At 38.8% G+C, this 27899-nt stretch overlaps 1 protein-coding gene across 2 annotated transcripts; it reads left to right on the top strand.

Annotated features, from left to right (window-relative positions):
• On the top strand, window positions 1-27499 carry NEK4 (NIMA related kinase 4). 2 transcript variants are annotated; one of them, XM_032209188.1, is made up of 16 exons: window positions 1-307; window positions 5712-5978; window positions 6338-6535; window positions 9482-9589; window positions 11175-11329; window positions 13182-13311; window positions 14724-15110; window positions 18294-18347; window positions 18584-18739; window positions 20100-20228; window positions 21088-21154; window positions 22567-22676; window positions 24355-24443; window positions 25925-26124; window positions 26435-26568; window positions 27133-27499. In XM_032209188.1, the coding sequence occupies exons 1-16, from the start codon at window positions 215-217 to the stop codon at window positions 27223-27225; spliced, it is 2370 nt and encodes a 789-aa protein (XP_032065079.1). In that variant the 5' UTR covers window positions 1-214; the 3' UTR covers window positions 27226-27499. The 2 variants fall into 2 exon arrangements, with proteins under 2 accessions (XP_032065079.1, XP_032065078.1); XM_032209187.1 differs by having other exon boundaries at window positions 14724-15122.
• The last annotated feature ends 400 nt before the right edge of the window (window positions 27500-27899 follow it).

Below are 27899 nucleotides of genomic sequence, written 5' to 3'. Positions count from 1 at the left end.
TGGTCGCTCAAGCAACAGTAATATTACCATAGAAAATAGAAGGACGTTTTTTTGTCTTTTGTACGTTCTGGAAGTAGTGCTCTCTATGGCACTCCGAGGTTTGGTGATCTCTATGGCATCAGTAGCAGCGTCCTCGCAAGGGGTGGATGGGGGCTCCCGGAGTCCCCCCGCTCCCGGCTCTCAACGGGCTACCTGAGTGTGGGGTCGCGTGAAGATGCCCCTGATCGAGTACACTTTTCTGCGGGTTGTGGGGAAGGGCAGCTACGGGGAAGTGAGCCTGGTGCGGCACCGGCATGACGGCAAACAGGTAAGGCGGGCTGGGGAAGGAGGGGGTTGTTGGGAGAGGGACTCCGGAGAGTCCGGGACGCGTGTTGCGAGGAGGTGGGGACGGACGGGAACAATCCCTGCCTGCCTCTGGAGGCCTTCGCGAGGACGGTGGCCCGTGCGAATCGCTGGTTGCTTTGCTCTCCGACCAAAAGGGAATTTAAAAAAACAACTCCGCGCCACAAAGTGGAACTTTCCTTCAGCAACAGGCGTTGCTCCGTGTGAAAATAGGATCAACCATCCTTTCCACACTTGGAATGCTGCATCCAGTTTTGGTCACCACACTATTAAAAAAAAAGATGTGGAAACTCTAGAAAGAGCGCAGAGAAGAGCAACAAAGATGATTAGAGGACTGGAGGCTAAACCATATAAGGAACAGTTGCTGGAATTGGATATGTCTAGTTTAATGAACTATGGTGCTGAAGAAGAGTTCAGGACTGCAAGGCGATCAAACCGGTCAATCCTAGAGAACATCAACCCCGAGTGCTCTTTAGAAGGCCAGATCCTGAAGATGAACCTCAAATACTTTGGCCACTTAATGAGAAGGAAGGACTCACTGGAGAAGAGCCTAAAGCTGGGAAAGACGGAGAGCAAAAGAAGAACGGGACAACAGAAAATGAGGTGGCTGGATAGAGTCACTGAAGCAGTCAGCGTGTGCTTAAATGGACTCCAGAGGATGGTAGAGAATAGCAATAGCAGTTAGATTTATATACCGCTTCATAGGGCTTTCAGCCCTCTCTAAGCGGTTTACAGAGTCAGCATATCGCCCCCACAGTCTGGGTCCTCATTTCACCCACCTCTGAAGGATGGAAGGCTGAGTCAACCTTGAGCCGGTGAGATTAGAACCGCTGAACTACAGATAACAGTCAGCTGAAGTGGCCTGCAGTACTGCACCCTAACCACTGCGCCACCTCGGAGAACAGGAAGGCCTGGAGGAACATTGCCCATGCGGTCACAATGGGTCAGACACGACTTGGCAACTAACAATAACAACAGTTTAATGAAAAGAAGGACTAGGAGTGACCTGATAGCAATGTTCCAATATCTCAGGGATTGCCACAAAGATGAGGGTGTTAAGCTATTCCTCAAAGCACCTGAAGGCAAGACAAGAAGCAATGGGTGGAAACTAATCGGAGCAACCTAGAACTAAGGAGAAATTTCCAGACAGTTAAAACAATTAATCAGTGGAACAACTTGCCTCCAGAAATTGTAAATGCTCCAAAACTGGAAGTTTTAAAGAAAAGATTGGACTGCCATCTGTCAATAATGGTATAAGGTCTTCTGCTTCAGCAGAGGGTTGGACTAGATTTTGACCTACAAAATCATTTCTAACTCTGCTATTCTATTCTATTCCTCCCTGTCATTTTGAAATTTATTATCAAGGATACCCCTGCTTGTTTGTTGGTTGGTTCTGCTTTCGAGCTACAATTCTCCCCCATTCTATCCTCATCATTCAGTCTTCAATAGATTTATCTAAGAAGGGTGACTCTTTCCAAGTTCCATAATTTTTCTGTTCATCCCAAAATGTTATTTTTCTTGCAAGAACAGATTTTATTCAGGACATTAGTAAAAATATCTTTAGATGACACCTAAGTTAGAGCTTATTAATAATCTGAAAATATAATCAGGATTTTTTTTCATTTTATGTCTAATATATAAAATTGATATGTGTTAAAGGAGAAGAAAACCAGTCCACAATTCTTGATATAGAGATTCCAAGATTTTGATAAATCATTAAACAATTCACTTACATCTTTAAAACCTTATTGATTTCTGGTCTTATAAAGAAAATAACAAATATTTTAAAGTAAAAAAATGGCAACAGTGAAATAAACTTTCTTATATGCATTCAGTGTGCCTTATCAATTTTACATTTCCAGCATGATGTTTGAAAGACAAGCCATATGCTAAGGCATCCAGTATTCACGAAAAAATATTGAATTACATTTCAAAACTGAGGATTGTCTTACCTTTTTTACACTACTTCCAAAGTATATATTTAAAACAAGGATATCAAATTTAGTACAGGAAATTTTTTAAACAAGTGTCATTTAAATGATTAAATTAAATGCAGTGTGAATTAAATGAAGGTTCTGTATGTCGGCAGACATGTCATTCTGGGATTTGTGATATAGTATGTATTTTTGAAGAATCAGGCTGGCAGTGTGGAGATGTTCTTGGAACATTTATTGGTCCCTAGAGAGAATATGCCTGTGAGAAATGCCTTTGGCTAACATACAGTATTAACAGAGTCCTTTCCTTGAATGGAGATTTAACTGTATAATCCTAAAGTTACTTTTATTTTAAGGTGTTGTATTTTCTACTTGCAAAAATTATTTGCTTTCCTTGAAAAATGTAAAATTTTGCCTAGTGGATAATGCTACGGCTAGAGTTCTGACAGAGGTTGACATACCGTATATACTCGAGTATAGGCCGAGTTTTTCAGCCCACTTTTTGGGCTGAAAAAAGCTGCCTCGGCTTATACTCGAGTCAGTGAAAAATTTGCCCAAATGGAGGAGAAAAAGGGGCGCCCCTTTTTCTCCTCCATTTCGGGACCCAGTGGAAGTTCTCTGCGCGAGGTGAAATGGCCGGCAGCAGCCTCACTCTCCTGCCGTGGCTTCCGTTTCAGTCGCGCAGAGAACTTCCACTCGCTTCCCGGGCTTGTGTTCTGATGAGGGGGAAAGAGAGGACTTTCCTTACGCCCGCATCAGAGCTGGATGTAAGGACTTTACCCCATTGATGAGGCGGGCGGCGCGGATTGTAGCAAGGACGGCCGCCGATCGCAGCCTGGCTGCGCTGGCGGGGACGGGCGGGGCGGGATGAGACTCCCCACTCGCCAAGATGGTAGGACTCCAAGTCCCATCCCCTCCACCCGTCCCCACCAGCGCAGCCCCTGCCGCATCAGCCGGAATCTAATTTCCCCCTCATCAGAGCTCGGCGCGGATTGTAGCAAGGACGGCTGCCAATCGCAGCCCGATTGCGCCAGGGGGTTCCGCTGGTTGAAAGAAAGTCCTTCTTTGCACCAAGCGCTTTTCCCTCCCAACTAATTATAACTAATTATATTAATTAGATAGATCAGTGTTTCTCCACCTTGAAGACTTGAAAATATGTGGACTTCAACTCCCAGAATTCTGGGAGTTGAAGTCCACACACTTTCAAGTCTCCAAGGTGGAGAAACACTGAGATAGATGATCCACGGTGTTTATTTTTGGAAAAAAGCGCCTCCTGCTCTGGACTGCCGGGAACGCGATCGCGTCTCTCTCTCTCTCTCTTCCCCCCACCCCCGGCTGTTCCCACCCGGGAATGTTCTGGCGGGCTAGGCGGAGGGTGCGTGTGCATGCATGTGTGTCAAGGGTGGGGAGGCTAAGAGGGCGAGGTGAGATCCTGGCGGGGACCGCATTTCACCCGCCGAGCTTCCTTTTCCCCCGTCTTTTCCTCCGCTCGCCGACTTCCTTTCTCCCGTGGCTGACAGGTGGGTGGGTTTCCCTCCTCCTCCTCCCTGCTGGACGTGGATCTGCGGCGTGGGTGGCCGTCCTTGTTGCCCGCCGGCAGCAGGTCGCGGCAAAGAGAGGGAGAGAGAGAGAAATGCCGCCGCTCCCCGGCTCGCCTCTTTTTCCCGGGATCGCCGTGATGCTTTGAGTTTTCCTTCTGCGGAGGTGGGGTGGAAAGAAGAAGAAGTGGGGCCCTTTCCCGCTTCTTCTCGGACTACCTAAGCGTTGGGTGCGCTGTCCCCATCTGGGAAAGTAGTGCTGACTCATCAGGTGTCTGGGAACGGGTGGGGCTGAGGAGCGGCTGGGGGTGGGGGGTGTTTCACAGAGCGGCTGGGGGTGGGGGGTGTTTTACAAAGGGATGAGGTGGACTGAATTACCCCCTTGTATCTGCTGCCTTGTTTAGTGATTGTTTTGTTTGCAGCTATAATGATGGTGAAAAAGACCTGTAAAGCAAAGGAAAACTGAATAGGATCCTCAGCCCAGTCACAGTTTCATTTAACAACCATTTAATGACCAAGATACTAGTCCCAGTTATGTTCACTAAATAAGGATTATCTGTAAACTGTTCTTTTGGTATCCACGTATGCAAAAGACTGATAGCTGTAGGAGATGACCAAGCTGAGCCCAAGGGAAGGGTCAAACACATCAATGGCCAACGTAATTGTTTCAGGGTTCATTTTATTTACACCAAATATAATTCATTTAAGAAATTGGACAGCACATCCTTTATTAGTTTCAAATTCTTTCTTTAAAGATATCCATGGTGGAATGTAACATGCTGAAAGCAACAGTGGCAATGGGATGCTTTTGTGGCCCTTTGGGATAACCAAGAAATAAGTGTGTTTGTGTGTGTGTGTGTGTGTGTGTGTGTGTGTGTCAGAGAAGAATTTTTAACACAGGTATGTTGTACATGCATACATTTGGACAAACTTTGCAGAAATCTCCTCTTTTTTAAGTTTTATTTGGCATCATTCAATAGAGCAAAGTCTGAAAATGAAGCTGCATGCTACTGTAGGAGTCCAACAGTTTAGCAAATAAAAAGAGAACTTAGTGTTCCAGGGAGATGAATTTAAACTGCATGGAGATGAGGTGAGTGAAGTATTTCATTGAATACACCGGTATTGTGTGATAATAATTTGTTATCCAGAGCAAATTTTTACAATGGCTACTGTATATTTAATGGGCACAGGCAGGCTGTATATGTTATTCAATGGGCAATGGCAGGCTGTAATTAATGGACACAGGACAGGCTGTATATTCAATGGGCACAGGCAGGACACTGGTAGAATGTATATTATGAGCCTATGAGTTTTGAAGGATTTTAACTCGTGTTTTAGCTTGGTTGCTGAATGAGCTAAGGTTTTTGTACTTTTAAAGTTATTGTTGATACCATATTGTTTTTATTGACCCTCTTTTCCACTTACAGAGCTAGTTTACTGTTTTTCTTTGAAATAAATATTCAAAAACATTATTGGTATCTATTTTTATTTTTGAAATTTACCGGTAGCTGCTGCATTTCCCACCCTAGGCTTATACTCGAGTCAATAACTTTTCCAGTTTTTTGTGGTAAAATTAGGTGCCTCGGCTTATATTCGGATCGACCTATACTCGAGTATATACGGTATATTATCAGGCTACATAGCAATTACTTTTAGTATACAGTTTCAAACTTATTTGTTTCTTGCATCCTTCTCTTCCTCCTTCATCATACATGTTGCTTTTGCAGATGGGAGGATTTTTATTTTAAAAAACTCATTTCTTTTCTCATGTGGTAATTTTAATAGTGTTAGCCAAGTTTGTACAAAACAGCCCCATGTGGTTTATCTTTAGATTTCTTTCATTTACAGTAATATTCTTTAAAAAAAAAAAAAAGATAAAACTTTTTTGTTTCTGCAGTATGTTATCAAAAGGCTGAACCTTAAACATGCCTCAAGCCGTGAGAGAAAAGCAGCAGAGCAGGAAGCCCAGCTCTTGTCACAATTGAAGCATCCAAACATAGTCACCTATAGAGAGTCCTGGGAAGGAGATAATGGCTTGCTATACATTGTCATGGGCTTCTGTGAAGGAGGGGACTTATATCATAAACTGAAAGAGCAGAAAGGACAACTTCTTCCTGAGTCTCAAGTGGTGGAGTGGCTTGTTCAGATTGCTATGGCACTGCAGGTATCTCACTTCCCTTTACTAGACAATTCTGGTATCATTGAATTTTAGCAGCGATTTATTTTAGTTGTTTTATCATTTTCTAATGTGTTCTAGGAAGCCTATTGCTAGTTTCCATGGATATTTGTAATGAGCATAGAAAATAATGAATATATTCTTGATATACTTTTATTATCTTATTAATATTTAAGGAGTCAACAAAATGTGATTGGTAATAATGGCTACCCAGCTTGACAGATTTATTTAATGTATTCCCTTCCCTCTACAAGGAGCTCATAGTTTATTAAATAATTGGGTTTTTTTTGTCATGCGGGAAATAAACTTGATATGTTATTTGTGAATTCTAATATTTTATTTTTCAGTATTTGCATGAGAAGCACATTCTGCATAGAGATCTCAAAACTCAAAATGTTTTCCTGACACGTTCTAATATTATCAAAGTGGGAGATCTGGGAATCGCCAGAGTGCTGGATAATCAGCATGATATGGCTAGTACTCTAATTGGCACTCCTTACTATATGAGCCCTGAGTTGTTCTCTAACAAGCCTTACAATTACAAGGTAAAGTATATCATATAAATGAACTTATCCTGTTAGGTTTCTATCTTCAAGTAACCAGCCTACATTGTTCTTGAGATGAGGCATTGCCAGTTAAACACACCCTATGTGGGCGGCCAGCAATCATACAACCAATATATTGCAGCAGAAAGTCAATGATTTGTATTTCTTTGCTATCCTTGTGGTCCTCTGAATTTTTGCAGCTACCTGTTTATAGTGAAACTACAAACGTGTAGCAAGAAAACAAGAACAAGAAAACAAAAACAAGTAAAAAGAAAAACTTTGCAAAGAAAAAGCAAAGACATTCCCAACTTTGCAGAAACTGCTAAGGAAATTTAATATGCATAGTGAACCTAGAATGTTGATTGTCTTTTGAGGGGAAAAGTAAAAATTGCTGGATAGGTTAAATGGGATGGGATATTTTGGAAGAAGGACTGGTGGAAGGTCTGGAAGACTGAATGCTCCATATTGCAACAATTTGAAATATATCCTATTTGTTAATTTCTAATGAATCTTCCTGATATTCCTTCCATTCTACTCCCTGCAATTTATTTCAAATGTATCTATCTTGATTCTATGAAAAACGTTTTACATTATTTTCATAAATCTAGTGAATTGTATTAAAAAATATTGTATCTATAAGTATGGTAGTTATCTAGAGCAGCAGTCCCTTTGCAGCTTGACAGCCTGGGGATAGGGAGAGGGGAACCGGGCAACTGAAGTAGCAGACCGATGTGCGTACGCCAATGTTCCCTCTATTTTTTTTTTTCAGTGTGCGCGGAAAAGTATAGTGTTTGAGCGGCACATGTTCATGCCTCAGCAGTGAGTACCTTATTTTTTTTCACAGATGTCATCCAAGACATCAAAAACTTTGAAACTCAGAGTTATGTTTATTCAAGGTACCCGCTTAATTAAAAGTGTATATTTTTTTACTCCCAGCCAACTTATGAAAGACAGCTACCTATTTTGAAATGCAATGTACAAATTCAGTAAATAAAATGAATTCTGCATCAATTTTTATATACTACTGCAAGACCACAACCTAGAACTGCTGTTGCAGTCTTACTGCTCCCAAAGTCATGTGTACACATACTTGTCACAGAATCTGTTAAATGACATAAAGAAAGAAAGGGGGGGGGGGGATGACAAATAAAATCAAAAATATCCCAAGGTACTGAGAAAAATTGATTTGCATTTAGGTTTTGTAAAGATGCAACTTCTAATTGTGACATATGACTTCAATAGCTATTACACATATGAAATGCACACACAATATTGCACATAATTTCATTCCACTGAGCAGTATTTCAAATGCCAGTTACATATCCTATGCATACTAACATCTATGATTTATTCTGCACTCAAATTAGACAAAAGTTATGAAAACTGCTGGGTTTGTTATAACTTCACTGATACCCAAAAGTTAGTAAACCTTTGCAACCGGCTAACACAGCCATTGCAGTGTCCAGTGTAATTTCTACTGTTCTTTTCATAAAACATGTAGAATTCCTTTACTCTGCCACATCAACTTCATAGTGTCTCTGCATGTTAAAATTTCCATCCAGCTGCCAATTGGCATGTTATTGGTTTTCTGTGTCCAAGACCGTAGCTATCATCCTTTATGTGGACTGCAAGGGAATCAAATTGTTTCCAATATGATAAGAGAGACTCCTGCAGAGACTCTTCTGAAATGAAGACTGAGGAATTCTCACCCACATTGGATCGAGGGTGCTGCCTTCCAGTTGACTTTATCCCTCTTCACAATTCCTTTCATTTCCCACTTAGAAACCTAACTGGCATCCCTCCCTCAACCCATAAATGTTCAGTGCACCAAGTTCCTTCAGAAAGTTGCTCTACTTTCCCTACAGGGAATACCGCAAGGAACGGAGCAAAAGAAAAAGCTTTAGCTAAGCTAGAAGTTCAGCTTGGAAGGAAGGGGGAAGGGGAAAAGATTATTTCCCTTCTAGATACTGAATTCCTAGAGGGAAAAGGAAAAGGCAGGTGCAATATTCTGTCTGTCCCCCTCTTCGTAGATTTTTCTTTTGGAGAAATGGTACGAGAGAGCAGAAGCCCCCCCTATAAATACAGGAAAGTAACAAGTGGAAGATGATGTTGAACGTCTGAATCCTGCAAAAAATCCTAAGAATGTGTGCAGGGAAGCTGAATGCAAAATACTGTAAAGGTAGCAACTGCTCAGATGAACTCGTGCAACTGCAGCTTTCTAAGAGGGAATTGGCTTCTTACACTACCAGCAAAACTACGCAGGCCCCCAGTCTGAAAGACTCCCTGTTCCTTCTACCGTCCTTCCTTTCCCAAGATTTAATAATCCCCACATAAAATCAGCCCAAAGCTCCAACTTGACAATACTTACCTCTCCTTTGAAAGGCAGACAGAGAAGTGTATTCTCTCTGGATCTCCTGTACATCACGCTGTGCCTGTGACATTAAAAATCACTGCGTGGCAGTTGGAAACTGCTGTGTGGTGTTTTCTTGTCAGGTGCGCGGCCATGCAGCCACACAGCTTAGAGGGAACATTGGCGTATGCATGCATACACAGCTTGACTGCAAGTGGAGCTGTGCACACAATCCTGCCAGCCTGCTGCTCACGTGGCCTGGTTATAAATAGGCCACGGCCCAGTAGTGGGCAGCAGTCTGTGGGTTTGGGACCCCTGAACTAGAGGGAACAAAAATAGACAATTTGATATATTGGAATGGGAACCACGTCAGAAATTTCAAAAGCTGCATTGTCCTCTCCAGGTAGGTAGGTAGATAGAATAATGTTTGACAGCAATTTCTAGCAAACTTTGGTCAGTTCACTACACAAGAAGACAGATTTAAGATATTTGATTTAAGGAACACCTGTGAAATAGGTTGTGCAGGCAACATGTACCTCATGTGATTTTATTTGGATGGCTTTAAAATAAATATTGTGATTTGTTTGCTTTTACAGTCTGATGTTTGGGCCTTGGGTTGCTGTGCATATGAAATGGCCACCTTGAAGCATGCTTTTAATGCTAAAGACATGAATTCCTTGGTTTATCGAATTATTGAAGGAAAGGTATATTTTTTATCTACTATTTACTAGGCTCCCTTCACATAAAGAATTTACAATTTGTTATTGTGAGAAAACTACATAGAGGATAAAAACACTTGCAAGTCATATTGAAATGTGTGCTGCTAAATATGGCTAATGCTATCCTTTTCAATGAACAATTTCAAGGATATTCCCAAATAACCAATTGGTAGCAAATATTGGGTAAGTTGATGAATGTTGCTTTCTTTGTGTTGGCACAAAACACATTTATCATGGATGAATGTAGTAGTATCATACAAAGCAATTTATTTCAAAAACAGTTTGTTTCAAATACTAATATTACATGTTGCTTAGATTTTGAACATATAATTAATCTGATAGTCGCATCTGTTAAATTTCCTGAGTAGTGACTTTGAGTATATCTCAGGAAAATCTTCCCATGTTTTCTCTTAGGTTCCCTAGCAATTATGCAGGTAGTCCTTGGTTAATTAGGGTAATTGGGACTGGAATTTCCATCGCTAAGTGATGTGGTAATATAGCTCAACAGCATATGACTCTCCATTGCTGTCATTAAGTGAAGATTGCATGTGTTTAAGCAAGAACCTCCTCACAAGTTCTTGCTGATTTCGAACAAGCAAAGTCAATGAGATGTGCAAGGGGTTAGCGAGGTGCAGTGTGAGCAGTGTGGGGTCTGGGAATGGTTGTTGCAGGAAGGGAGATACTTTCCCTGTTGGCTGCCCCATTAATTTTCCTTATGGGAAACTGGCAGGGAAGGTTGCAAATTGTGATCACATGACCAGGATGCTGCAACTGTCATAACTGCCAGCTGGTTGTCAGGTGGCAAGATCACAATTATGTGACCATGGGTGTGCTGGGAAGTCTGGAACTTCGAGAACCAGTTGTAAGTACCTGTTATTCAGCACCATCATAAAACATTGTTAGTGTTATTCTAAAAAAAAGAAAGCAGCATCCAAATGCCATCATGACTTATTTTTATTCATTCTTTCATTCAATTTATATGGACATCTACCTTACATATTCCAGGTAGTTTACAATAAAATAAATATAATACATAGAAGGCACAGTATAAAAATAAAAATACTTAGCCAAGCATCATAAAAAACAAAACAAAAAATGAAAACCATCAGCCACAACCAAGAGAATGACTCCATGACACATCTGGGGGCCCTGGCCTGGGCACAAAAATTGTTTTCAGGGTTTGTGCAAAGTGAACAGGGTTGAAGCCGATCTAATTTTAGTAGGAACGATATTGCACAGAGTAGGCACCATGGAAGAAAAGGTTCTCAGCAGTTGACACTCCTTAGCTGATTGGGCCCAGAATGTGCTCCTGCCAAACTGGGTGGGATGAGTAGAAATAATTCGGGTCCTGAAAGTAATAATCCCAAGCCATGCAAGGCCTTAAAAATAAATGCCAGGTTTTTGAATTGCAATCTGAAGCACCTGGAAGCCAACGCAGCTTGTAAAGCAGAGGTGTCTTATGCATTGAGTAACGCCATTAATTCTCCATGCTACAACCATATTCTGCATCAGCTGAAGCTTCCAAATGCTTTTCAAGCTCTTTTTTTCTTCTGTGTTTTTCTTTTAACAGCTGCCACCAATGCCAAAAGATTATAGCACTCAGTTGAAAGAACTGATAAGAACAATGCTTAGTAAAAAGCCAGAGGAGAGACCCAGTGTCAGGAACATATTGAGGCAACCGTATATCAAGCAGCAAATCTCTCTGTTTTTGGAAGCTACAAAGGCGTAAGAGATATTTAAATGAAAAATAATTTGAAGCAAAGTGTTTAGTGTAATTGGTATTACACCATCCTGGAGTTCATATACTGTCTTTGATAGTGGATTCTTGAGACAAGGTTGACTTGGAAACACAGCCTATTTTTATTATACAAACAGGGAGACAGAGAGAGACAGAGATAGAATTAGTTTGTGTTATAGCCCAAATCAAAGCTCCTTCTGTATTAGTGGTAGCCACCAACCCTGATTCCTGCTCATATGGAACTTTCGGCGATTCAGATAGCTATTCCAGGTGAGTTTGAGAATAGCAAAAGTTTATGCAAGTCCAAAGTGAGCATAGGAGTGACTTGTTGGAAGACTGGATCACATCCATATGCAGCAGTCTAATATTATAGGTCCTGATGCTGAGACCCTTGTGAAGGATTAGAAATGCAGAGAAACCAAAAGCCAACTTCCTTGCTGCTGTCTTGCTTGTGACCTAAGCATCAGTTGTGTATCCCCATCAATTTGAAATATCAGCTGATAGAAATTGAATGGCATAGGTCAGTGGTGGCTAACCTTTTTGACAATGAGTGCCGAACCAAGAGAGAGAGTGTGCCAGAGCACCAAAACCTGGAAGAGTGTAGGTGGCCAGTGCTCATGTGCACGGTGCCCAGCTGTACTTCCAGGTTACGTCATATGCATGCATGCTGGCCAGCTGACGAAACCTGGAAGTGCAGCTAGCGACAGTGCGCATGCATGCATGGCCAGCCACTCTTTTCTAGGTTCCATTGCGCACATGAGAGAAGAGCATCTGGCCAGTGCGCATGTATGTGATGGAACCCAGAAGAGAGTAGCTGGCCATGTGCGCATGCACGCCGGACCAACTTGTTGGCACGCATGCGCGTTACGGAACCCAGACGTACAGGGGGCAATGGTGCGTATGCCCACAGAGAGGGCTCTGTGTGCCTCCTCTAGCATGTGTGTCATAGGTTCACCATCACAGGCATAGGTTAACTATAGTAACTGGGGAAGAAGCCATCTCCTATCTTATTTGGAACTCTTCAATCCCTCAGTGTTTATATGGAATTAGTCTGGTCTACAAGTTGATTGTTATTTTCTTAGAATTCAGTTTAATTCAAAGGTCAACTAAGTCAGTACTAGAGCTAGCTCTTAACAAAAGGCAGTGATGTAGTGAGTGATAGTGTAAGGCTTAAGAAAAAGTGTATGGGTTTATTTCAGGGGCTCTATAATATCTTCAGCATCAGTTTGATTCTATATCACATTGGCTCATAATTATTTCAAATACTTGGTGCTTTTTACTTCTTGTTGTGTTGTGCCTCAATTATTTGTTATGCAAAGATCTAACTAAACCTATTTTCAAATTTGAGGAATATTTTCACATCCCAGAATTTTATAAAAAGTTTTCAAACAACTAAATATTGAAAAAAGGTTTATCTGTGAAAGGAAAGGAAAGGAAAAATAAAGGTTAATCTTCATTGACCGCCCCTCGAGTTTGGTGCAGAGTAGGGTAAACCTCTACTGCAGTACAGGAAATAAATCCAAGGGCTACAGGGAAAATGAGAATAATGATGGGGTTTCATGGGAAGTAATACTTTTATTTTTCGCCATTCTTGAGATGTTGGATTTAGATGCCCTGTTGATCTAACCAACACATTCTTGAAGGTGGCTAATTAAATCATATTTCACAAATGTTCATGACTTGAGAAACAGTTTTGTATCTAAAATAATATCCATATTGCTGCACATTCAGGTCTTCAGAAAAGTCAACCTATACATAGAAATATGAAAAAACTATTTTTTGGCAAAAAGTCTACATTTTGTAAATCTGATAACATATCTTCTTGCTTTTTCCTTAAAGAAAAACATCTAAAAATCATAAGAAAGTATCTGAACCCAAACCTTGGGAATCTTCAGAGAAAACTGAATTAAAGAAAGAAACTACAGAACTTCAGAAGCTTCCAAATGAACTTTCAAAGAAGTCCAATGGGGCAAGTTATTATTTTCGCTCGGTATCCAGAATGGATGGGGCAGAAAAAACACCCATGGTCAAATTTAATAAAATACAAATTTTGTTTCAAATTAAGGAGGAAGAATACCAATTAATTCTTAGTACTTCCATCTGTTTTTTTCTCTCATAATCATACCCATTTAAATTCTACTCAATTGGAGGTACAGTGTCAGTTGCCCTAAAGTGTTGGGTATCACCAAACCTACAGAAATTGCCACTGAATTGAAATTTACATGTCACTGAAGAACATTCTGAAAACCATGGAGACTAATGAATTAACTGCTTCCATTTAAAATAAATTTAAATTTTGCTCAGTTTCTACCTTGTTCCTTTTCCTGTGCTAATACACTGTTCAAAGTTCAGGCCCTGATATGCCACTCAAAAATGAAATTAGTCTCTTGTTCTTCACAAAGTGGTTTACCCCTAAAAGGCATGGGTCTACTCTAGAATAGTAAAATTAATCTTTGGAGAACCCCTAAATTAGTAGAAGATAGAATACCTTTTTGTTTTTTACAGTGCATGTTACAATATCTTATTTTCAGCCAGAATGGTATCTGATGATTTCCTTTGCAGGAATATGGAAAATTTAATGTAAATATTGAGTTCTATAAAGAGTTGCGTAAAATAAACAATAACAGGTGGTACAATGCTTCTAATAGTAGTCATGTAATAACTATAGCTATGTTGTGGAAGATGGGAATGGGGAAATAATATGAGAGAAAAAAATAGATATACTTTCTGGTGCTACTTCATGACAATCAGAGTCAGACCCCTTAGTGATCGCTTGATAAAACAGGGAGAGAGTTGGAATTAATAAGTAATTCCAATATATTCTTCTTGTCTTAAGTTCTTATACCTGCCCCATCATAACATGTTGTTACAGTAATACTGTAATAGTCTTATAATGTAAGATTAATAAATTGAAATACCATATCCCATCTTTTGCATATTTGGTCAGGTACCTGATTGAAAGACCTGAACCAACATAGATTGAAGATATTGGCTTTTCATGTGTCTTGGACCTACAGAGCCTTCAATGCATCCTGTAAATAAGGACAGGGAAACCCACTTCCACACCAACTAAGGCTATTGCAAGAAATATTAAGCAGGCTACATCCTGGCTTCTATATGACTGACCTTTTCCATCATTTGTGCACTTCTCATATGACTAAGAGATCTTTTGTTATTGTTGTTGGCTAAGCCAGTCCTGTATTATACCATTCTAGGAAAACATGTCATATCTTTCCCCAGTCCTCCATCCATTCCCATGCAAAATCTCATAGCTGGATCAAGTCAAATCAAAATAGATTACCGTAATTTTATGCTTACGTTTAATATAAATAATCTAGTTTAATAGAATTGGTGATTTAATTGTACTTCTTGATATTACAGAATGAAGATAAATGTTTAATCAATAATAAAACATTTGAAGTTTCCTCTTCAAAGAAACTAGCACCTGAACCTGAAGACAACAGCAAAAATGGTTTGAATAGCTTAGATGCCTCTTTGGCAACAATGAGCAAAGTTGATATACTTATTGTTTCACTGGAAAAGAAAAACTCTGCAACCAAACAATTAGTAGAACATAAAGAATCTGAAAATGTACATATTCCCAATGAAGCACAGCCTGAAAAAGCAAAAAATGGCCCAGAACTAGAGGAAGAAAATTTACTGAAAATGTCAAAGACTTGCTCCAAAACTGGAGATGTAGATGCTAAGGAGACAGATAATGGTGATGACACTACGAACGTTCTGCAACCCATTTCAAAGATTTCATGTGTAAGCAATAAAGTAATTATTTTCAGTTTCATATATGTATATGTGTATGTGAATATGATCGAATTAGAAGATGTACAGGCAGTCTTTGACTTACGATCATTTCTTTATGTTCAAAGTTACAATGGCACTGAAAAAAGTGACTTATAACTGTTTTTCACACTTATGAATGTGGCAGCATTCCACGCTCATGTGATCAGAATTTGGATGCTTGGTAACTAGCATGTATTTATGATGGTTGCAGTATCCTGGGGTCATGTGATCATCTTTTGCGATCTTCTGACAAAGTCAACGGGGAAGCCAGATTCACTTAACAACTGTGTTACTAACTTAAGCTCTTCAATGATTTAACTTAACAGCTATGGCAAGAAACATCATAAATTGGGATAAAACTCACTTAACTGTCTTGCTTAGCAACAGAAACATTGGGCTCAGTTGTGGTCTTAAGTCAAGGACTGCCTGCAAATCTGTTGAAAATGTGATTGAACTCTGAAATGCTGTTTTCTGCTGTTTCAGTAACTCCTAGTGCTAAGCTTGTGTCATGACCTGGTGACATAAGTTTATCCTGTACTATTAGTTGGTTTTCTCTATTGAAACAGCTCTTTTTCTTCTTAGGTAAAGCAGTGCAGATTTCTTCTAGAGCACAAAAGTGTTTGAGGGACACAGAACATAAGACATATTGGTGCTTTGGTAGTCTCGGATTTTTTTATGATTCATTGTTAATGTAGTAACGCTGTTTAATACTATATTTATTAATTGTGTCCATTGATTGGGATTTTTTTTTTTTAGAAATTTATTGCTATACAAATATGTGGGCAGCATAAATATACTATGTTTTGTCACATAATTGGCCAGATGTTTAAACTGGATATGGCATTTTTATCCACCAAGCAAGTCCTTCCCAAGGACCTGTGATAGGCAAATGTTGCTTTATTGTTATGGTTTATGGATAGGTAAGTTACAGTTAGATTCCCAGTCTAAGACTAGTAGAAATTTAATAATTCAACTCTAACTAAGGACTTGAGAATTATTAAGATAGCTAATTATTATTAGCTTGCAAATTGTGCATTCACCTCTCCCTTAGCATCTCTTCCGATTAGACTTTTTCTACTCAACCTCAGATTTTTTTGCTGAAAAGTCAAGTATTTTGTCTTTGCCTTCCCAAATCTACTCTCAGCATTTAATTTCATTTTAATTTCTATCAGATAATATCATTTTTGTGAAAGTGATAGCTGTTTTTCTAGGTAAAAGAATTGTGCTGTACTATTTACCTTTAGAGGACTATTAAATGAATACTTATGCACTTATTTCAATGCAATTCAGATCTAAAGATTTCTGAACCTTTTGTGATCAGATTTTGGGGCTTAGAACTATTGAGGTTGATAAGGACCTTTGCACAATTTTCCTAAAATAGGCAAACTGAACTTAAACAAATAAACCTACTGTATTTTTCGGAGTATAAGACGCACCTTTTTTCCTCAAAAAAGAGGCTGAAATCTGGGTGCGGGTTATACATCGAATATAGCATTTTTTGACTCCCAAACTCCCACCCCCTTCACCAAAATGGCTGTGCATACCCTCATGGAGGCTTTCAGAGAGCTCTTGGGGGCTGGGGAGGGCAAAAATGAGCAAAAAAACCGGCCGTTTTTTGCCCCCCCCAGCAGCACTCTATAAACCTCCATAAGGCTATGCATGCAATTTTTTTGACAAAAAATGGGCCTGTTTTCACGAAAAACAGGCCCTTTTTGCTCATTTTTAGCCCCTCCACCACCAGGAGCACTCTGCAAGTCCCCTCCCCCCAAAGCTATTCATGCCTTTTAAAACAAAAATGGGGCCGGTTTTGGGAGGTTTGCAGAGTGCAAAACCTTTTTTTTTCCTTTTGGAAAGCTATTTAACTGATTGATGAGAATTACATTGATCAAGTGCTGTGCCAGCAGAAACAAAGTCTTAGGTGCTGCAGCTTGTCAGTGATTTTCTTCCCAGCACATGGATAAATTCACCTGGAAACATCTACCTACCTACCTACTCTCTCTCTCTCTCTTCCTACCTACCTACTATATTCCTCCCTCCCTCCCTCCCTCTATCTACCTACTTAGATTTAGATTTAGATTGTTTATTTATATGCCGCCCTTTTCCCTGGAGGGACTCAGGGCGGCTCACAATCAAAAGGGAAGGGGGGACAGACTTTTACATATAACACAGTACATGATTAAAAAACGCAACATCTACTTACTCTCTCTCCCTACCTATTGTATTTCTCTCTCCCCCCCTCAATCTGCCTACCTACGTACCTACCTACCTACTCTCTCCCTACCTATCTACTGTATTTCTCTCTCTTTCTCTCTCTCTATCCCTCTACCTACCAACCTACCTACTCTCTCTCTCTCTCTCTTCCTACCTACTGTATTTCTCTATCTCTCTCTATCTCTCTCTATTTCTCTCTCTCTCTCTCCCTACCTACCTACCTACTGTATTTCTCTGTCTATTTCTCTCTCTTTATCCCTCTACCTACCAACCTACCTACTCCCTCTCTCTCCTTACCTACCTAGCTACTGTATTTCTCTATTTCTCTCTATTTCTCTCTCTCTCTCTCTCTCTCCCTCCCTCCCTCCCTCCCTACTGTATTTCTCTCTCTTTCTCTCTCTATCCCTCTATCTACCTACCTACCTTTTTTAAAAAATTGCCTCTTCAAAACCTTGGTGTGTCTTATACTCCAAAAAATATGGAAATTTAAATTTTATATCTTTGTCGCACCTTGTTAATTTTTATAAATAATGAAAGGCAACAAATATACAATACATAATACTCATTCTTCTCCTATTTTTCCCAAAACTACACCTTCCAGATCTTGGAATATTTGCTGGAATTAATCAGAAGTATGTTAGATTAAAACATACCATATAGGATATTCACATACAGTAGTTTTCCTTGCAATATTACAAAAAAGTTTATCATTGACATCTTCTAGGGTAGTTTGTCATTTCTTTACTTATTAGTTTAGCCTTAGGTAAATGATACAGTATTAGTTTAAGTGTCCAGATTTTGTGTTTAGTGCCTAGCTAATAGTTATTTTACTTCCTTCAATAATGGAAATGTTGCTCTTCCAGTTTCCTAATGCTTATATAACATTCTATTTAATGTTATAATAGTGGGTATTCATGAAAATACAGCAAACTCTCTTTCCAGAATCTGGACTGTACTGAGAAACTGCTAGTACCGATTGATCCTGGAGAAATTTTGGTAAGTATTTGAAATTTGTGGTCTGCAACACAAATATAATTATGCCAATGATTTATTTAAAAGTACGATGACAGGATTTTCTTCAGTACTTAAGTGAATTTAATTTTGATTAAAATAAAAATATTTTTGGCTTTCTGTTAACACTTTTGAACTAAGTGTATAAACTTGATTCTGGACAGTATGAATTCAAGTATTGTAAAGTGTGTGTATAAATATATATATATATATATTTGTAGAGTGAAGCCTCCTGTGAAAACTCAGGAGAAGCTAAAGATCCCATTCTGCCTATAAGCACTCCTTGTTTTCGGCCTCAAGGATCAGTTCAAGAGCCTTCCTTGTCACGACAGCGACGACATAAGAAGCAGGAACAGTTTGAGATCTGCTTAGACAAGGTAAAGATTAGGACAATATTAGGGTCTAAATTCAGTAGAACACTAATATCTGTGGAAACAGTTATATTAGTTACAAAGCTATGGAATGGAATGTTCAATAAAAACAGATTCAATACTTTCCCCCATGCTAAATATGAGGAAATCCAACATTAAAAATTGGAAAAAAGATAATGATATTGAAAAAAAATGGGTGAAAGCAGGGATATTGACTTTGGACCAGTTGGTAACTTAGCGACAAAATTTATAGTTAGAATAACATAGTTTTGACCAGCAGCATTTTCATCTTCTGAGGCATCCGAGATACTAGAACTGTGATGCATACCACAGGTGGCACACTGAGCCCTCTCTGTGGGCATGCCAGCCACCGCCCCATCCCAGCTCCGGTGCACATGTGCGCATGCCTACTGCCAGCTAGCTGGTTTTCAAGTCTCTGCCGCACATGTGTGTGGGCAGAGTGCATGTGGGGGATGCGCACACATGCGTGGGGGATGAGGTGCATGTGCGAGGGGTGCTCGCATTACATTTTGGAGGTTTGAGTGCATGCACATGCTCCCCCGTGCCTCTTGTTGGGTATGGAAAGCCACCTGCACCAACCTGAAACCCAAAATGGGGGCATGGGGGCACTGTGTGAGCCCCTCCCCATGCCCCGTTTTGGGCCTGAAAAGCCTCCTGCACAACCTGGAAGCCAAAACAGAGTGTAGGGGTGCCATGTGAGGTCCCCCCCCACGCCCCATTTTGGGCATGGAAGGCCACCTGCACCCACCTGGAAGCCAAAAATGGGTGAAGGGGAGGGACACATGCATCCGTGGGGAGGCGGGGAACAATTGTTTAAATCTTTTAAAAATAAAAAAACCCCACCATTAGTTTCCATAGATATTTATATTAACCAAGTATATTCAATTTAAAGTTCAGTTTAAAAAGCTTTATTTTATACGTTAGCACATTTCAGTATAAAAGCTGATGTTAATTTGTAGCATATGTTGTAATGAACTAACTGGCAGAACATTTGACTTTACTGGAATGATAAATATATAATGTGTTGTCTGGGATATATGATACTCTATTTTATCTGGATGTTTGATACTCTATTCTATCCATGTGAAATATGAAATAGAAGTGCTATTTGAATATTAATAAGTTGGGAATTAACTTCATGGCTGGATGTTCTGTGGTCCTCCAGATGTTACTGAAATATTACTGGAAATATCCTGTATTGGTCATGTTGAATGGGTACCAGCACAGTCACTAGACCTGTCCTTGTGGAGTCCTTCCACTCATTCTTGAGTGAATGCAACTCTCATACTGTACCCGTTTTTTTGGGAAGAAACCTTTTATAAAGGCACAATTTCTCCTTGTTAAGATTGCAGCACTTGGTGCTCGGCAACTGCCCGCTTTGCCTGCTGTAAAGACAAAAGAAGTTAACATAGACCATCAGTGTGCTGCAATCGTTCTGAAAAAGTCAAAAAGCTTTGAAGTAGAACATTCCAAGGTTTGTACCAAATATCTTTATGTACAACATGTCCTTTTTTAAGAAACTACTCAATTTGAATGTTCTCATTTTATATGCCAATCTGATGTAACATTGCCAGAACTGTGTAGAACTGCCGTATTTTTCAGACTATAAGATGCAGCGGAGTATAAGACATACCAAGATTTTGAAGAGGTAAATTTGAAATAAAGGTTTTTGCCCTCCCCGGGCCCCAGGAGCACTCTGCAGGCCTCCCAAACCCTCTGCACACCCCGATTTTTGTGAAAAAGGGGCATGCAAAGAGTTTGGGAGGCCTGCAATGTGGTCCTGGGGGCGGGAAGGGCAAAAATGTGACGAGTGGGGGGTTTGGGAAGCGAAAAAGGGCGCATTTTTTTTTTTTGCAAAAACATGGTGTGCAGAGAGTTTGGAAGGCCTGCAGAGTGCTCCTGGTGGCTTGGAAGGACAAAACAGCCCTGTTTTTGTGAAAAAAGCGGTCCATTTTTCACTCGTTTTTGCCCTCCCCAACCCCAGGAGCACTTTGCAGGCCTCACAGGCCCTCTGCGCGTCCATTTTTTCAAAAAACGAGATGCACGGGGTGGGGTTTTGCGAGGCCAAAAATGCTGTATTCAGTGTATAAGATGCAGCCAGATTTTCACCCTCTTTTTTGGGGGGGGGAAAGGTGCGTCTTATACTCCAAAAATATGGTATTTAAAATGGGATTACAAAGTAATAGAGCAGTGTACTTCTTTAAAGTGGCTTCATGAGTTTTATAGAATAAATACAAAGAAATGTCTAATGACCTATTATTGTAAATTTTTAATTTCTATGATCAATAAAAAGTTACAGAGTTTACTGTTTTTTACTTTATCTCCTTTCAAAGGATCGGCCATTATCAGCTCGAGAAAGGAGAAGATTAAAGCAATGCCAAGAAGACATGCTTCCTTCTGGTAATACTTGTCTTTGTTGTGAAGTCCTTGGAGCTCTCTGAGCTTGGTGGTTGGCTTGGTAGCAATCTAATGGTCTCTCAGTGCTAGAAGAGAATGTGGTTTGTTCTCTGTTTTTATATAATAGCTTGTCCTGTCAGGATTGGTGAGGTGTTTGTTTTCTTCCTTGGCAGTTCCTTGATTAAGCTTTTGTTTATTGCTTGATTGTTTATCTGGTGGTTTGTTTGTTTTCTTTGCCTCCTTCTATTTTACATTTTACTTTCTTATATTCACATAGATGCACACACCTTATCTATGACAAATTTTCAGTAAAAAAAATTCTCTCGGGGGCTTACTGTAACAGAAAAAATTATTCCCACAAATACATTTCTTGGCACCTTTTGGTCTCTTTCTGTCTCTGCAGTTATTACTTAAGGTGCCTTAATTTAACTGAAAACTTAAATGGGGATCTGGCATGCAGAAATCTTGGAAAATAAAAATATTGGATAGTTTACACTCAATGTTTTAAAGAGATTTACAACCACCCAGAGAAAAAAGTACCATGACAAGGAGGAAGGAACATCATTGAGTCTAAAAATGTGTATGTGTGTGGGGGTGGGGGTGGGAATATCTTATTGTATGAATAATATGGGAAATGATGGGATAATCTTATTTCTGCTGTGTTCTTCTGGAATGTGGATATTTTTGTGTAAATTTATTTGTTTCATGTTGGTGCTGTATTTTACCTCTTTGTGGGCTTCATCAATTTGCCCTCTGTAAAGTGAATATTCTGTTATATTGTAATAGTGAGAGGGACATAAGGCCTCTACCTTTATTTTCTGGGCTACTTCACTTACTGTACTAGCCTGATCTGCTGACTGGAAGTAGGCATGTCTTTGAACAATAAGTTGGTGTTTTGGATATGTTGTCTTTGGTACCGTGTTCTTTGACAAATTCCCTTCCTTTTCATTTTTATCAATTTGCTTTCTGGGAAATGCATACTTTGTGGCTCGCCACAATGATCACATCTACAGGAGTTGGAAACTAAACTTCCTCTTCATTATACTTGGAAAAGTATCAACAAGAAGGTGGAAGGGATTGAGGGATTAAGATGTAATGATTAAGATACAGTATCATGGAGGGAACCCAAATTCAAATCCTCCTCCAGTCATGGAAACTCAATACGTAACACTGAGATAGTCAATTTTTTCAGTCCAACCTACCTCAGAGTTGCTGTAGGAGAAAAAAAGGATTATACACTTCTTTGAATTCCTAGAGGAAAGGCAGGACAAATATCTTGTACATGACTGAATGTTAAACTGAACTGAAGGAAGGTCTATTTTAGTTTATCAAGCATTTGATCCTGCTGTCATAATAGCACATGTATTAAGCAAAATAAGAATAAACTATACATACTATTCATTGGTCCTTTTCAGGGCCTTCTGTAAGACGAATGTCTTATAATGCATCGACAGAAACAAAACTTGCAAAGGAAGACAGTTCTATTCAGATTGCTCAGTTTACTTCAGAACCAAGCACTGATAAGGTAAGTAGTTGTCATATGTTAAGTATATTAACAATTTACAACATTGTAAAATATTTAAAAAGGTATGTGTCAGCCATCAATACATGGAATTTCTACTACTTAGACGATTACCTCTAAACATTCTACTGCTTAGATTATTATACTTCTGAAGAAAAACAATTATTTGGGGAAATCTGCCATTTTTTATAGCAGAGGCAGGGCATATCTTCCTCCCACTAAGTTTGAAGAAAGGGCTTAGAATTGTAAGGCAAGTGCTTCATCTATATTTGCAGCCGCTCCTTTGTGCTAACACCATGCCTCAGTTCCACCTCAGATCATCAGGCATTAGATTCTCATAGGAGCACAAATACTACTGTAAACTCTGCATGTGAGGGATCTAGGTTGCCCGCTCCCCGCCCCCGTCCATGAAAAAATTGTCTTCCACAAAACTGGTGCCAAAAAGGTTGGGGACTGCTGTCTTTGAAGCTTTTTCCAATGAAATGGAGCTGTGACCCTTGTACCAAGTACAACTCACCAGAGATGCCAGTCTCAGGATGGGGGAGGTAGGTGAATTGTTGGGGTTAAGTAATTCAGGATGTTTGGATAGAAGAAGCATTAAAAAGCAATATGAGCTTTTTGGAGTTGCCCATAGCATAACCAACTTTGAGCTTCTAAAACTTCTGCTAATGTATAATATGACTACCACAGCCAATATTAAAAGAAGAGCATTAGCTGATGAAAGGAGCAGCCAAACCTCCATGTTGGGTTGAAGACAACGTGCTACCTTTCGTGGCAAAACATGTCTGATCCACAGCGCATCTGGAGATTGGTTCAGTTGAGGACCAGGACCTTGGTAAATGGACTATGAATCTCAGAGCACTTGAACAAATCTTAAGCATTTCAGGAGACCTATTGTTATCCCCCCTCCACCCGACCATCACAAAAACTTTATATTCAAATATTTGGTTTTCACAGGGCCAGAAAGTGGTAATTCCTACCTTTTGTCCAAAGAGAAAAGGGATGGTGTACCGGAGATACTAAAGTCATAAAAGAAATATTAGACAAATGTCATCAAAGGCATGCTTGAGTAGAACAGATTTCAGAGCCTCATACAATCTATTTCCAACAGACCAATCTGGATCCCAAATCCTCAATGATCATAATTTCCCTGTGAATCAAAGTAGCTTGCAAAAATACATAATATATCTCCTTCATAGGAAATTGTGACTTATTTTATAGGCCTTTAGTAAGCATGAAAACTAGTTAGGTGATTCTCTCAGCCCAATACACCTCACAAGGATGCTGTTATTCTAAGGGCTGCCTTGGGTCCTTATCCTCCTTTGTATATATAAGTAGTTTAATTCTTCTGCATTGATGAAAGCATCCTTTTGCAGAAGAATGTTGCAGAAGTAGCTCACAGCATAGACTTTAGGGACTTCCTCAAGTAGGAGTTTCCCCGAGGGGGGTTCTGATGCGTCCTTTTGTAGGATACTTATAGAAACATTATCATCATTGAAAGTAGCTTCTAATTTGCTATGCTTTCATGTACTATCCTCTATAAAAGTATTTTATTAGAAACGTAAATGGAACTAAATTCACATTGCTCTTTCACCGAGCAGCAAGAAAGAGAATTTTCTATTCAATTATGCCTATAATGGTTCTCTCTGTTTTTTTGTACTTGAAAAATTGTCCCCAACAGAAGAAAAGCTTAATTGGTTGTTGCACTGAGGATGAACTGAGCTCTTCTACAAGCTCTACAGAAAAATCAGATGGAGATTGTAAAGAAAGGTGGGTGTTTTCTGTATGTAGTGGTTCACACATGTTAATCACATGCAGTATATAGCTTGTTTATTATATAAATACAACTATTGCTGTTTGTAAACCATTAGTGTATTGTATGATAAGTCCATTGTGGATATTAAGCCATAGTCAGTCACTGAATGCACTTGTGTATCTGTAGACATATGTGATATAGATATGTATGTCCCTAGTTCAAGACCCAATAAAAAAACATCAATAGCCAAGTTTAGGAAGTATTGTACTGTGGAATAAAAACCTCCTCAGTATTAACTATTTTAAGATATCCTTTTAAAAGGAAAGTATAAACTAAAAATAACTGGGTTGAAAGCAGCACACAAAAAATTGAAACGGATGATGGAAATAATTCACTATTCCCACTTATAAAAATGCTAGAGCTGTGTCAAAGCTTCCTTTAAAATTACTGTGAAAATCCACACTATACAAATTCACATTCTTTTTATAGTTTTTAAAACAATCTCGGTAATCAGAATATTCTGCATCTTTTTCACATTATCTTAGTGAGAACTTGAAGCTTCCACTCTCCCATTTGTAAAGTTTTTGAAGAGAATTTGGAAATTTGTAGTTTTCTGCATAAGTCTCTTTGATCCAGCCAACAGACAAATATTCCTAAACCCGATATATGTGCAGGGACTGGTAGTCCTCAACTTACGACCACAATTGAGCCCAACATTTATGTTGCTAAGTGAGAAATTTGTTAAGTGAGTTTTGCCCCATTTTATGACTTTTTTGCCACAGTGGTTAAGTGAATCACCGCAGTTGTTAAATTAGTAACATGGTTGTTAAATTAATCTGGTTTCCCCATTGACTTTGCTTGTCAGAAGGTCACAAAAGGCGATCACATGACTCTTGGACACTGCAACCATCATAAATGTGAGTCATTTGTCAAACATCCGATTGTAAAAAGCTCCTTATGATCCACCCTTGAAGTTATGACTCCCGTGCCCACCTGATCATGTGATTGCAGTTCAGATGCTTGGCAATTGGCTCTCATTTACAATAGGTTGTGGCATCTTGCAGTGACATAACCATGATTTGTAACATTTTTGCTGGACTCCGGCGTGGTTTATTTAATGGCTATATAATATGCTTAATGACAATGACTTACTTTATGACTGTCATAAAAACATTGTAAAATTGTGTCCTGTCACATGGAGCTTCAGCCTATAACCACAATGTTGTATGGCTGAAATTCCAGGCCGTTATAAGTTGAGGACAACCATATGGTTTTGTGAAATCTTTTATTCTTGTCTTGCTCCCTTTTGGTTTATCTCCAACCCATTCCTCATTCTGGAGCAGGAAGAGAAAAATGACAAAACCCTTTTGGAAAATAAGACTTAAACCATACCTTACACAATTCTGTGTACTATACTAAGTTCAAATAGTTCATCCTTAAAATTCTCTCATTGTGTATGATTTGGAGTATGCTGAAGTATCTTCTTGTTTTGCAGAAAAAGTAATGAAATGAATGACTTGCTACAGTTGATGACGCAAACACTAAAAATGGATAATATTGAAAATTATTCACAATTTGCAATGCCAACACCTGACTCACAGTTCAGGCTAAATAGGAAATATAGGGATACACTGATCTTACATGGGAAAGCAGCTGAAGAACCTGATAAATTTCAGTTACAAGAGCTTCCTTCAGGTCTGTATGTTATGCTTGAAACTGTGATGTAGAAATTAGATTTTCTACTCTAGTATTACAAATAAAACATTCATTGTCAGAAGAAAAGCAATTTCCATTTTAAAGGTTCTGTTTAACGTATTCTATCTGTGGAAATGATAGTAGCATCAATTCTGATTATTTGGAATAGAATGCTGAATAAAATCTGAGAATCTCCAGAGTATTGATCTGAATTAAAATGAAAATGTTTGAAATCTCTGCAATTATAATTGGCTTTATCTAGTTGCCAGAAATAAAATTCAAAATATAATGTATTTTATTATTTTATTAGATGTCAAGTCTGGTCCCCAGAATATTAGGCGATTGGTTGAGATTTTAAGAGCAGATGTAGTTCAAGGAATTGGGATAAAGCTGCTAGAAAAAGTTTATTATGCAATGGAAGAAGAGGATGAACAGAAAAGAGAGGTATGTTTTTTTTGACAGAACAAATATAAAATATCATTTTAAATGCAAATTGAAGAATGTAAAATAATTCCTAGAAACCTGGAATTCTGATAAAATAGATCAGAAATAACAGACTCAAAGAAATAAACCCAATCTACAAACTATTCCAGCAAGATAGGCAGGAACAATCAAGATGAAAGAATACAGCCAACCAAATTAGACAGATCAAGGTAGGTAGGGCAAGGTACAAACTCTGCAAACCCAATTCCCTTGTGCCAAAGCACTGATATTACTTAATTTGGCAGTGAATGTTTATAAGCTTAGTGAATAAGCTTATAAACCAAGATGCCAATATTTCAACCCTAGCTGCACATATTCTCCATTAACATGTCTTAGTGTTTTCCACTATTACCATATTTGTGTTGCCATCAAACTCAGTGTTTTATGAATTTTTAATTGGGCAATTTCCCAAATATGTGCCCTAGTTATCTGTGGATTTAATAGAAATCAGTCTTGCATATAATCTCTGCTAAAAGGAACTATTCTTGTTTGAATTACAATATGTTTTTCCCTCCTTTTAAATAGCTATGTTTGCGGAAGCTCATGGGAGAAAAGTACACATCTTATAGTATGAAGGCTCGTCATTTAAAGTTCTTAGAAGACAATGTGAAACTTTGACAAATACCTCAGTTGAACTGTTTCTTCCTGAAAGAAAGACACTCAGTTTGTAACTGGATTGATTTTTAAATTTTTCTTATATTCATTCACTTAGAAGATAAACCTTTTCCCATACAGTTTCTTGTTATCTATTGTACATTGTATATTTAGTTTATAAGGAGCAATACGTGCTTAAAGGTAAGTTTGGATAAATGGGATTTTTTAAAATACTAGCAACAAGCAGCACTTTCTAATGATTGTCTTTTAAAAACATATTAAATTATTTTTGTTTCAATGTCAATCATCATTTAAAACGGGCAATCCTGCATAGACAAATACGCACTGTGTTGGAATTCATTATTTTCATTTTTGCTGGAATTCACATGACTACTTTGAGAATGCCTTGAATAGGTACATATTATTTAAAATATTATTTAAGCAGAGATTCAAAATTAGTCCTATTATGTTTTTGCAATAATATCTTAACAGTGGTCTAAAGAGATTGGCCTATTATTGACTAGTTAAGATTATTAAATACTTGAGATTCTATGATTAGTGGTAGTAGATTTTAAACCACTGCAGACGATGGAGCATCAAAATAATTATTTTCACAGTTTACTTAATCCTTTTAAGATATACTAGAAAATGATTGCTGAGCTAAACTATAGTAAGCTAAGAAATTCTGTTATTAAATG

This window comes from Thamnophis elegans, chromosome 2, assembly GCF_009769535.1.
Source record: "Thamnophis elegans isolate rThaEle1 chromosome 2, rThaEle1.pri, whole genome shotgun sequence".
NCBI lineage: Eukaryota > Metazoa > Chordata > Lepidosauria > Squamata > Colubridae > Thamnophis > Thamnophis elegans.
This window is presented reverse-complemented; position numbering and strand designations above follow the sequence as displayed.

Excerpts from the sequence above, each read along its gene's own strand:
- NEK4 (XM_032209187.1), top strand. The coding sequence starts at position 215 with ATGCCCCTGATCGAGTACACTTTTCTGCGGGTTGTGGGGAAGGGCAGC. Across the intron at positions 308-5,711 it reads ACCGGCATGACGGCAAACAG|TATGTTATCAAAAGGCTGAA; the intron begins GTAAGGCGGGCT and ends TTGTTTCTGCAG. Across the intron at positions 6,536-9,481 it reads ACAAGCCTTACAATTACAAG|TCTGATGTTTGGGCCTTGGG; the intron begins GTAAAGTATATC and ends TTGCTTTTACAG.